The sequence below is a fragment of the Bidens hawaiensis genome, unplaced genomic scaffold (genome assembly GCF_021521415.1).
Source record: "Bidens hawaiensis isolate Kalapana, Puna unplaced genomic scaffold, B.hawaiensis_p1.1 tig00018425_1, whole genome shotgun sequence".
Classification (NCBI taxonomy): Eukaryota; Viridiplantae; Streptophyta; class Magnoliopsida; order Asterales; family Asteraceae; genus Bidens; species Bidens hawaiensis.
This window is the reverse complement of record NW_027492783.1, coordinates 155,633-168,111: the sequence shown is the minus strand read 5'-3', so window position 1 is coordinate 168,111 and position 12,479 is coordinate 155,633. Positions and strand designations below refer to the sequence as shown.

The following is a 12,479-nucleotide window of genomic DNA, read 5'->3' as shown; positions in this document are numbered from 1 at the left end:
GGCAGAGATTTCTTCAGTGTTAATGATTTAATGTTTGTATTTTTGAGTTACGAATATGCGATAACGATTTATTGTTTGTATTTTTAATGTAAAAACTATAAATGAAAGTTATGTGTTTTTAATATTTGGTTTGTTGAAAACACATTCACCAACACACACTCATACTCATCTTCCAAGCAAAGAACCCTAACAACGAAAGCAAAGAATGGCTTCGGTCAGTCCTTTTTGCCTTGTAGTTACCGGTTTGCCTTGGTTTTACCGGTTTGTTTATATTGTGAAAAAATAATGGTCTTCATTAAGTACAAAATATAAAAAACAAATATTCGTATTTGAAACCGCGAAATTTAAAAAAAAAAAAAAAAAAAAACCGGTTAACCTAAAAACCGGTTAATAAAAAAACCGGTTTATTAACCGGTTCTAACCGGTTAGACCGGTTAGGGTTTTGACAGAAAAAACCGGTTATTAACCGGTCCGGTTATTAACCGAACCGGTTTTTTTCCGGGCCAAAAAAACCGGTCCGGTTAATAACCGAACCGGTTTTTTTAAAAAAACCGGTTTGTGCACCTCTATCTCTAACAATAATAAAGCCATTTCATCCAGCACAGCAAACTCATCCATCCAAACTCAAAACAATCATAAACACCCCACCAATAATATTAATATTATTATTCATTCATCATCTTCTTATTCACCACCACCAAATGGTTCGATTCAAAGACTTGCTCATCACCTTCTTCAACAACCGATGGCTCGTATTCGTAGCCGCAATGTGGGTCCAATCCTGTGCGGGTATCGGGTACTTGTTCGGCAGCATATCACCAGTTATCAAAAGCTCATTAAACTACAACCAGAAACAGGTTGCTAGGTTAGGTGTAGCTAAGGATCTTGGTGACAGTGTTGGGTTTTTAGCCGGAAGCATGTCGGAGATATTGCCTCTGTGGGCCCTACTACTTGTGGGTGCCATACAGAATTTTGTTGGGTATGGGTGGGTGTGGCTGGTTGTCACGGGAAGATCTCCAGTGCTGCCATTGTGGGTGGTAAGTACGTGTTTTGTATTTGTATTTGTATTCGTTTACCCGATCCGTTTTGTTTGTTGTGGTTGTTGTGTTTTGGTCAACTTAAGAAACGTGCTTTAGTTGATCACTTGGTGTTCATTGGTTAATCAGGTTAATCTGATTCATTGAATATTTGCCATTGTGGGTTGTAAGTACATGTTTTGTATTTGTATTTGTATTCGTTTACCCGATCCGTTTTGTTTGTTGTGGTTGTTGTGTTTTGGTCAACTTAAGAAACGTGCTTTAGTTGATCACTTGGTGTTCATTGGTTAATCAGGTTAATCTGATTCATTGAATATTTGCCATTGTGGGTTGTAAGTACATGTTTTGTATTTGTATTTGTATTCGTTTACCCGATCCGTTTTGTTTGTTGTGGTTGTTGTGTTTTGGTCAACTTAAGAAACGTGCTTTAGTTGATCACTTGGTGTTCATTGGTTAATCAGGTTAATCTGATTCATTGAATATTTGCCATTGTGGGTTGTAAGTACATGTTTTGTATTTGTATTTGTATTCGTTTACCCGATCCGTTTTGTTTGTTGTGGTTGTTGTGTTTTGGTCAACTTAAGAAACGTGCTTTAGTTGATCAGGTTAATTGGGTTAATATGATCCATTGCATATTTGCCATTGTAGGTTGTAAGTTTTGTATTTGTATTTGTTAAACCGATCCGTTTTGTTTGTTGTGTTTTGGTCAACTTAAGAAGCGTGTCTGAGTTGATCAGTTGCTGTTAATATGTTGTAAATCTGATCCGTTGATTTAGTTTGTTAATGTTATCTATGCATTGAATTTTTGATATAATTTAGGAATCTACATTTTGAGTTAATGATTGGATTCTTTTTGATTTTATCTGTGTATTCTAATAAGTACATATTTGTATTTGTATTTGTTTACCCGATCCGTTTTGTTTGTTAGTTGTATTTTGGTCAACTTAGGAAACGTGCTTTAGTTGATCACTTGGTGTTGATCGGTTAATATGATATCACTTGGTGTTGGCGTTAATCAGGTTAATTGGGTTAATCTGATCCATTAAGTTTTTGCCATTGTGGGTTGTAAGTATATATTTGTATTTGTTTACCCGATCCGTTTTGTTGTTATTGTGTTTTGGTCAACTTAATAAACGTGCTTTAGTTGATCACTTGGTGTTCGTCGGTTAATTGGGTTAATCTGATTTATTGAATATTTGCTATTGTGGGTTGTAAGTTTTGTATTTGTATTTGTATTTGTTTACCCGATTCGTTTTGTTGTTGTGTTTTGGTCAACGAAAGAAACATGCCTGAGTTGATCACTTGCTGTTGCTGATCCGTTGATTTAGTTTGTTACTGTTATCTAGGCATTGAATTTTTTATATTATTTAGGAATCTGCATTTTGAGTTAATGATTGGATTCTTTATGATTTTATCTGTGTATTCTAATCATGGGTTCGAATAAACAAGGATCGAATTCAATTTTATGAATATTTTAAGTGATTTAGACTTCGAAGAACATGAATTTTGATCATGTATTGTGGGATATTTGAAAATAATTGATATTTTGATATTATGTAACTACTTTGATTTAGACTCATACCTACTCAAAAGTAATTTAAACACAAATAAAGTTCTAAATGAATAAACTTGCAATATGTCTACTTTTATAGAGATTTTTTTGGATATGAGTCTACCAAGGTCAAGAGATTGCACATTTGACCAAATAGTTCCCAAAATGTACATACGGAAACCGTCGGACCTGTCAGCTTTGTATTGTCAGACGGCAGTTTTTTTAGAAAGTTATATCATGCTACGTGCCACAGAAACCGTTGATCCAACGGTGTTTGTTGTGATATAGTGAGGTAATTTATTGTAAGGCGATGGTATATGTTGTGACTTGTGAGACGGTGTTATTTGTTGTGAGGCAACATTATTATCTTTTGAAGTTCGACGGTATTTATTGAGATATGACAGTATTTATTGTGAGATCCGAGGGCATTTAATGAGATCCGATGGTATTTATTGTGAGATCCGACGGTTTTAAACAGTTGGTTCCGAAGGTTTTAGAATGGACATTTTGGGAACGTTTTGGTCAAACGGACAATCTCTTGACCTTATGTGGTAAAAAGGGCATTTTGGGGATTTTCCCATTAATGACACCAATGCTGGAATATGGAAATCTTGAATCTTAATAATTTATTACTATAATGATATTAATATTTTGTTATATACTTGTATGCAGATGTGCCTGTTAATATTCATTGGAACCAATGGCGAAACTTACTTCAACACAGTGGCATTAGTTTCATGTGTCCAAAACTTCCCCAAAAGCCGCGGGCCAATCGTGGGAATCCTAAAAGGATTCGCAGGGCTAAGTGGCGCAATCTTGACACAAATATACGCGTTAATAAAATCACCCGACCAAGCATCATTAATATTTATGGTTGCGGTGGGCCCCACAATGGTGGCTATTGCACTTATGTTTATCGTTAGACCGGTTGGCGGTCACAGACAACTTAGGCTATCGGACCAGTCAAGCTTCTCGTTAATCTACTGCGTGTGTCTCGTGTTAGCCGCTTATTTAATGGGCGTTATGCTCGTTGAAGACTTGGTTGATTTAAACCGGACGATAGTTCAAATATTAACATCCATTTTATTTGTGTTGTTAGTGCTTCCAATCGGTATCCCGTTATATTTGACTTTTTCGTCTGACTCGAGACCTCCAGAACAAGAAGCGTTATTATCCAAACCACAAAATAAAGAGCAACCCGGATCGTCACACGACCCGAACGAAATAATATTTAGTGAAGTGGAAGATGAGAAGCCTGCTGACGTGGACTTGCTTCCGGCTTCCGAGAGGCAAAAAAGAATCTTGCAGTTACAGTCAAAGTTGGCTCAAGCGGCTGCCGAAGGTGCGGTTAGGATTAAGAGGAGGCGGGGCCCGCATCGAGGCGAGGATTTTGATCTTACACAGGCGTTGATCAAGGCTGACTTTTGGTTACTATTTTGGACGCTTTTACTTGGGTCGGGTTCGGGTTTGACCGTGATTGACAATTTGGGTCAAATGAGTGAGTCTTTGGGGTATGATAATACTCATATATTTGTTTCCATGATCAGCATTTGGAACTTTTTGGGCCGTGTTGGTGGAGGCTATGTTTCGGAGATCGTTGTCAGGTATAGTAAACAAAATGGTCGGTTTGGGTTGACCGGTCAATGTTTTTCTTTTCTTGTTTTTATAGTAATCCATCATATATATATATATATATATAAGATCCTAAAAAAACCCCTTTAAAAAAATTATAAAACAAAAATTTCAAAAAAGTAGAAAAACCAAAATTCTTATATTTCATTCCGGTTTCATTAAAAAAAAACTTTGTATTATACACATGTTTATAATTTCATTTAATCTCTAGTTACGTAATGTACACATATGTACATTATCATTTACCTTAAATTGTACATATGTGTATAATAAAAAAAACATGTATGTACATATATAGACATATTATACATATATGTATAATTTAGCAAAACCAAGACGTTTTTTTTAATTTTATGAAACAGGGATGATAAATAAGAAATTTTTTTTTATTTTTTTATTTTTGCGTTTTTTTTGTTTTATGATTTTTTTTTTATTTTTGGGTTTTTGTGGTCAAAATTGGTTCTCAAAGTTCTCAATTTCAAAATAGTTCTCACATGATCTCAATCCTATATATATATACATACACACGCACACACAAATATCATAAAACCTATGCTACTAGCGTTTTAATACACTTTAGGCGACGTTGGACCCGATTGATCATGACATTTTGAAATAAATATGATTTTGTTCCTTGTGGTACTAATATACTTTATGTTTAAGTGGGTCCTAAAGATTTTATTATTTTGACTAAGTAACACAAATAATCCAAGGGTATTTTGGTCTTTTAATAAAAACGTTAGCAAAAAATTTGGATGGGGTTAGTGGGTTGGACTTTAATTGATACGAAAATGAAACTACTGGAGGGTTATTTGGGTCAAACCACATGGACTAAAACCGTATTTAACGCTAATTTATTTAATTTTCTTATTTTGCTTGACAGGGACCACGCGTACCCGAGACCCGTAGCTCTGGCGGTTGCTCAAGGATTAATGTCAATCGGGCATTTATTCTTTGCAATGGGTTGGCCCGGGGCAATGTACATCGGTACCCTTTTGATCGGGCTAGGGTACGGGGCCCACTGGGCGATCATACCCGCCGCAGCGTCCGAGTTATTTGGGGTCAAAAAGTTTGGAGCTTTGTACAATTTCCTCACCCTTGCGAACCCGGCGGGTTCGTTAGTCTTTTCTGGGCTCATTGCTAGCTATATATACGACTCGGAAGCAGAGAAACAAGCTAAAGAACGCGGTGAACTTATTGTAAACTCAGCTTCGTTGTTGACCAAACTATTTGACACCGACGACGCTCTTAAGTGCACAGGTTCAATATGTTTCTTTCTCACTTTCATGATCATGTCCGGACTATGTATCATTGCGCTTATTTTAAGCTTGATACTCGTGCGCCGGACTAAAACCGTCTACCAAAACCTCTATGGGAAAACCCGAGCTTGAAATATTTTTCAACGTGTTCGATTTTGGAGTCTTGAATTTGGTTTGTATATTGTTTGTATTGTATGATGTTAATGTTTTGGATATTCAGTTTTATTGTAATATTTTGAACTGCGTGGAAAACAATACATATGATCATTATTTATTTGCTTTGATATAATATTAATTAAAAGCTGTACAATCCCTTCTTATTTCCCCTTGGTTTCCAACTTTGACACCCGTCCGACCGAGCTTCCTCATAGCAGTTACAAACGCGCCGTTAAAGTCCCCGGGGTTGTTAGCGAAGTCGTTGACCGTTGACTGAGTCAACGAGTCGGTAAACAAAACTTGATCCGATGTAAACAAACCCTTGCCCCCTACCAGGTTCTGGTAATAAACATTGTCGAAGGTTCTCGGTGTCACAGGATCCATGTTGATGGCGATACTCGGGTCCACATTTTGAGGGCAAGAATCCATTAATTGTTGAGCGTAGGTCGGGTCCAGTGACGGGTCAACCTTGGAGGATGGTGAAAATGAGTATAGACGGTTAGCGAACCGGTTGCAGTGAGAAAACCCGAGCGTGTGGGCCCCGGAAAGTGCGATCATGTCGAGCTGTGAGAGGTTGTGTTTGGCGAACATGGTGTTGAGTTGGATGACGTTGAATGTGGGTAACGGGAGGTTTCCTTCGACCCGTGAAGCTTTTGAAATTAGCCCGTCTCGCCTCCCTAATTCGACATTGAACAAAGGTCCCCCGGCCTGCATACAAAGATGACAATTGATCAGTCCAGATCCATATCCGACCCAAAACTCGTTGAGTATCTAACATGCAATTATCTTTCTGTACCTATTAGTTTGTTAAAAGTTACCCATTAGGAATTTCTGGCACATTTTTCACTTTATTAATTTTCATATAATTTTTAAACTTAAGGAGATAAAAAATATAAATTCTAAAAGCTAGCATATATTTCAGATAGATTACTCTATTATCCAATGACATACAAAAAAATATTCAGATTATCGGATCATGTATTACCCAATATTGGTTTGAAGTTTATTCGCTTAGAATACTTTTCAGTCGAAACCGAAAACTGAATCAAAGCGAATTATCGCACCCAAATTGAATAAACGGAACAAGTTTTTTTTTGTTTATTTTATCTTTTTATCATTATTTATTATTGGATTGTGTTGGGCTAAAATTCTAATTGACTGGGCTAAATGAAAACATTAATATTACCATTATTTGTCATTTGGTTTTAACCATGTTTAGATTTTATGAAACCAAATTACCAATTCAGTTTCGGTTTAGTTTTAATCGGTTTCAGATCAAATAATGAACACCCATATGTTCGAATACCTCTTTGCCCATCCCGTTCCTTTTTAACATTTATTAGACCCCACATTTTGCACATATAGCATTATGTCTTACCGCAACCACAACATCACGGGCAGCAAGGGCTAAAACATCAGCACACGAAACAACGCCAGGACAAACAGACTCCACCGCTTGCTTAGCTTTAATAACCGTATCAAAACCGTCACCGGCAAGTGACAAATTGTCACTAGCATCCTTTTCAGCATCGTTATTAGGTGATGCTATAATGACAGAAGCATCACAACCCTGCATTTCATGCATGGAAAATAGCTTAATAATAATAATAATTAATAATAATAATAATAATATACAAAAAGCATACAGGAAATTAACTCTGACCCTGACGACTAATGTTTTAAAAACCTGTATTTTACTCGTACCGGATTTAGTTAAAAAAATGCTACAACCAGTGGAACCAGAATGCATCGAGAGGTTCAATAAGGTTGAATAATTTACCTTGTAATTTCATATAATACAATTTCAACTCAATAAATAACCCAAAAGTATAGTAACAAACATCATCACTTGAACCAAATATCACACATTAACAATGGTCGAGTCAGATAAAAGTTTATACTTTGTATACAAAATTAATCAATTAGAAAAGATGTAAATAAAAGCAACATTGGATTTGCATGATATAAAACTGGTTGATTAACGAATCATCGTTTACCGTGCTTACTTGCTTCAATTTATCCGCTATGTTAAAAGTCATTTTTAAAAATATGTGCCGCAAAAAAAAAACTCTTGGATTTAAAACTAGTTTGTCGGTTTAAACAGATATTATAAAAAACATTGCCGACGACAATTGTTTTAAAATAACCATGTATTCACAGTCAGGTTATTTTAAAACATTGTCGACGACACTTGTTATCCAAAAGACCGTGGGGTCAGATAAAAATAGTACTGTAACGAAAATAACCGAACCTCAACAAAACAATCATGGAAAAAGAGACGAAGAGTAGCCGGAATCGTTGTAAACGTTTGCGTGACCTTCGTGTTAACCGTCTGTCTTACGATGGCTTCAGCCATAGGACACGTGGCGGCATAGAAATTCTCAACCAGCTGACCGTCACCTTTTCGGGTTAGAACCGCCACCACCATCCACCAGTATATGATGGTTCTCCACCGTGGCAACACCATCTCTATATTCAATACACACACAAATATTAGTCAATAACAATTGATCCACCAATGAGAAAATGTGGTGGTTTATAAAGTGTACAAAGTTGACAAAAATTTATATGCATGATTATTTTTGTAAATTGTAAATGTTTATATAATAATAAAAAATGACATAATTAAAAACCTACCACAGGCATGCTGGTTCAGCAACTTCAGCTAGATTATTCTTCCTAGCCGTTTGTAACACGAAATGTGATTGGTAAATTATTAATTATTAAACTAATATAAGTGCTAAGTCAGATATACTGCCATACTGGCTCTAATATTTTATGATATAGTTTGCTAAAAATATTAGTAATCCATTTAAAATTGTGGATGAAAGTCAGAAACTTATAAGAGCTACTATAATATTTTCATTTAATTATAATAAAAAATTAGCATCTAAATTTTGTTAAAAATACACCCAACATTAATATTTTTAAGTTAGTGTAATTGTGTAAGCTAGTACTTATAAAAATTAAATAATCAAATTTGAGAGTCATTCAATATTTTAGATAAAAAAAATTCATATCATATTATTTAATTAATTTAAAGATGATAAATCATTTTTTTAGTATAATGACGTAATAGATCAACATTAGTTGAGTAAACTTTTTATGCAATTTTTATAAACATATAAACTACAATATAACAAAATTATGCTAAGAGAAGGCTAGAATTTTTGGGATAAAAATATTAAGTTGCCTGTATGTTATTTTGGATCAATGAAAAGACGATTGTTTAATCAAATTAGCAATTTAGTAATTTTATATGTTAGAGCAGTTAAAAGTAATTTTTTATTCTGACGTTTGAGCCGTTAATAGCTTCTTTATTTGGTTTGAATAACATTTATTTTTTATTATATATAAATCTTGTCTTTTTAATGATCAACAAATCTTTCAAATAGGCTATTGAATAACCCTCACCTTAGGCCAACACATGTGAACACTTGTTTAAAGGCATGACAGTACAATGAGATAAAACCCGTTCGGTTTAAGTATCCAACTGTTGACCGTCACATACTTACATAGTCTCTCATCATCACCTGGTGCCGGTAAAACGAAATGATAGGTGCAGGAATTAAACCTGTGTTACATGAAACACCAAATTTATTCTTTAAACTCCACCACAGGCTAATATCTTTTAATAAAACAGAAAAAAATAATTTGAAAATTGAAACCATATTTATTCCAAGTAAAATACCTTCTAATGTTAGATTTGTAATATTAAAATCATCTTTATATTGTGTTAAGAGTTACATGCTAAATTAAAATAATAATATGTTAAATTTATGTGTATGGATTGATCTACAACTATACATTATTGGATGACGCAGCAAGTTGTTACGATTTCACTTTCAGGCGTGACAAAATAGATTACAAAACGCAAACTAAAAAGATAACTTACTTTATTTTATTTCTTTATAAGTATAAAACATCCTTGCATTATTATATTTCCATGTACTTTTAATAGAAAGATTAAAATTTCATTCCAAAAGGCCAAAATCAAGAACTTGTTGTCACATGCACAAAATTGGGACTCAAAGATCGTTCATAACCCTCAGTCTGCCACTCATGCATCACATGCTCGACCCACCACCATATCAACATACTCAACACTTACTGGCTCAGAGTCTTTTAATCATTCAGGTCTGAATTAATTCAACACTTACTGATGCAGAGAGATTGTCAAACATGCCCTTAACCAAACATAACGAAGATCTCAAATGTTCATCGAGTGAAACTATTTTATTTTATTTCGTTTTAGGATATAAAGTTTCCTTGTATTATGATATTTCCATGTACTTTCAATAGAAAGTTTCAAAACGGCAATAACATCAAGACATCAAGTTGTCATTTTTCACAAACTTGGTACTCAACAACCTTCGAGCATGAGTCATTTTTTCACATTGGAAGCATTCCAAAACTAAAATAATTCAACAATGATACGTGTATATGTTGAATTGGTATATATATAATATAACATATTGATATGGTAATATTTTTATGGCATCTTAAACTTTGAAGTTATCTAGATAAATAATTCTTATGATTTATATAAAAATAAACATTTTAATTTATTTATTGATTTCTTTTTATTAGAAATTGTAACACTAAACATTATGATTTTAAACGACATGCATATTCAATAGACGTGTTAAATAATGTTATTATAGAATGGTTATAACAATATAATAAATTTTACACAAAAAAGTTTTAGGATGTTGGTACATGATTAATCAAAAGTTTTAAGAACCGTAGTTAAATTGTTGTCCTAAAAGATATAATGTCTTTTAAATGTACATACATTCTAGTGATTATGAATATTAAAAAGTTTGAACTAAAAAACAAATTTTATTATATAAAGTAGTTTTGATGAAAATAGTAGGTAAACCTAAGCTTGTCATAATCAGGACTTATGAGACGTGCATGTTAACACATGCTAAAACTTAAATCATGTATCCTTACAAAAAAATTGGTTTTAAGTATATAAATAATTATATCCTTTGCAAAAATAGAATTTTAGTTTGATGAAGTTACTAATAAAGAATAAAGAAGATAATTTAGTTCCTTATAATGATTCAGTATTCTTCTATATATAGACTAATCCATCTTTTTATGCATAACTTTTACAATTAATATCTAACATAATTTTTATTTTATACGTATCTTGAATTATCATGACAGATAATTTATCTTCTTCAAATATCAAGCCACGTATAAGAGATAAATTAGTCCTGTCAATTGTTACCACTTTAAGCAACTTATGAATTGTGAGTAAGGAGATTACTTTAGGGATTGTAACCGATATGTATAGTGGGTGTGATAGTTTACCTATGCAGTCAATAGTGGTGGGATAGCGGTTATCGGACCTTTGCAAAATAGGGTGCCAATAGCGGACATCTATTAGCAGCGCTATTGGCCGCTATTTGACCGATTTTTATTCCTAGATAGCGGTCATAGCATCGATTTTTAAGGTTAGAATATTTGGACCAAATTCGAAACTTCAAATTTGATCCATTATTTGTTTATAACCGTTTTTTTAATCCAAGCCCTAGAAAAATCACATTCTCGCTCTTTCATCTACCAACGATTCCTTGGTTGATGTGGACTCGGAGGAAGATTTCATTGCTTATGATTGAATCATGTTTCAGTTATTGATACTTTCGTGTTTTTTTTTCTTTTGATATTACTATCAATATATGCATATCGCATGATACTAAAATTATCACTTTCTCACAGCGATAACCTATATCTCAAATAGCGTCCCTTGACTTCTGTCTGATTTTTTACCGCACTGACTGCATAGCAGTTTACCCCACCCCAAATCTTTATGCATATGTTTGAAAAACTGTAACTTTTGACTTATATGCTTAAGAGTTATGATCTTAAAACACATATACATACATATGTTTGAGAGAACCATGCATTGTACTTCTTATTTCATTATGCATATGAAGAAAAAAAAAATCACATTACACTTGTAGGTTCCTGGACGGATCGTACACGGGATGTTCTCTAACAACGCAGGTGCGGAATCCCTGCGTAGGTAGGTTACGAGTGTAGATAAAGAATAACACAAGCAATGAATCAAACACGTAATATTATTAACCGAACACGTGACTCGTAGTCACTATTACAGACACTGGAACTAGCAAACACGTCTGCTTAAACTCGAACACTTGACTGAAACCCTAAACGAACAACCTTAAACTGTTTCGTCTGAAACAGTATATAAACACGACAACTTCGCCACAGGCGAAGTTGTCAATAACTTCGCTGATTCAACAAGTTCGCCATAGCGAACTTGTTGACAACTTCGCGCATTACAAAACAAACATAAACAAAACATAATTACATTACAGACTCGATTACAAATGCTAGACTATGAACTACTGACATACATGTACCAACAGACTCCCCCTTGGCAGTAGCTTCATATCTTGATCTTCAAATTTTGAGTCTTGTAATCTTTACCTCTACGCGTGCGCCCCTTCTCTCACACATACCGACACTACTCTTTGATATTTCCTAGCTTGATCCTTCCAAGCAGGAATGTAGAAGATCTTCTTGTTGTTGAGTACTTCCAGATCAGCTTGTGACAGGTTAACAAGATGCATCGGGTCGTAAACCCGAAGCAGTTCTTGTTCATCCTCGTCCTCCATTACTGCCTCTGCAGTCTCACAGTCCACAAACCACCATTTCAAATCTTTCAGCACATCTCGAGGCATAGCTTTCATGGGTACCTCCTTGATACATCGGACTGGTTTGTACTTCATCACCATCCACGGTTTACCATCTGCTCTCATACCTCTCTCTGTATCCTTCACTAATTTTCCCTTTTGTGGCTTTAGC

General features: G+C 34.4%; 2 protein-coding genes across 3 annotated transcripts; one reads left to right on the top strand and one right to left on the bottom strand.

Annotated features, from left to right (window-relative positions):
- Window positions 1–614: 614 nt before the first annotated feature.
- LOC143556037 (protein NUCLEAR FUSION DEFECTIVE 4-like) lies at window positions 615–5,754 on the top strand. Of its 2 annotated transcripts, none has more exons than XM_077045474.1 (3): window positions 615–1,037; window positions 3,262–4,193; window positions 5,105–5,754. In XM_077045474.1, the coding sequence occupies exons 1-3, from the start codon at window positions 702–704 to the stop codon at window positions 5,610–5,612; spliced, it is 1,776 nt and encodes a 591-aa protein (XP_076901589.1). In that variant the 5' UTR covers window positions 615–701; the 3' UTR covers window positions 5,613–5,754. The 2 variants fall into 2 exon arrangements, with proteins under 2 accessions (XP_076901589.1, XP_076901590.1); XM_077045475.1 differs by lacking the exon at window positions 615–1,037 and adding an exon at window positions 2,095–2,102.
- LOC143556039 (peroxidase 55-like) lies at window positions 5,735–8,147 on the bottom strand. The gene is made up of 3 exons (XM_077045476.1): window positions 7,888–8,147; window positions 7,015–7,206; window positions 5,735–6,344 (listed from the first exon to the last, which is right to left on the bottom strand). Exons 1-3 carry the CDS (start codon window positions 8,101–8,103, stop codon window positions 5,772–5,774), a joined length of 981 nt encoding a protein of 326 aa, XP_076901591.1. The 5' UTR covers window positions 8,104–8,147; the 3' UTR covers window positions 5,735–5,771.
- Between the last annotated feature and the right edge of the window lie 4,332 nt (window positions 8,148–12,479).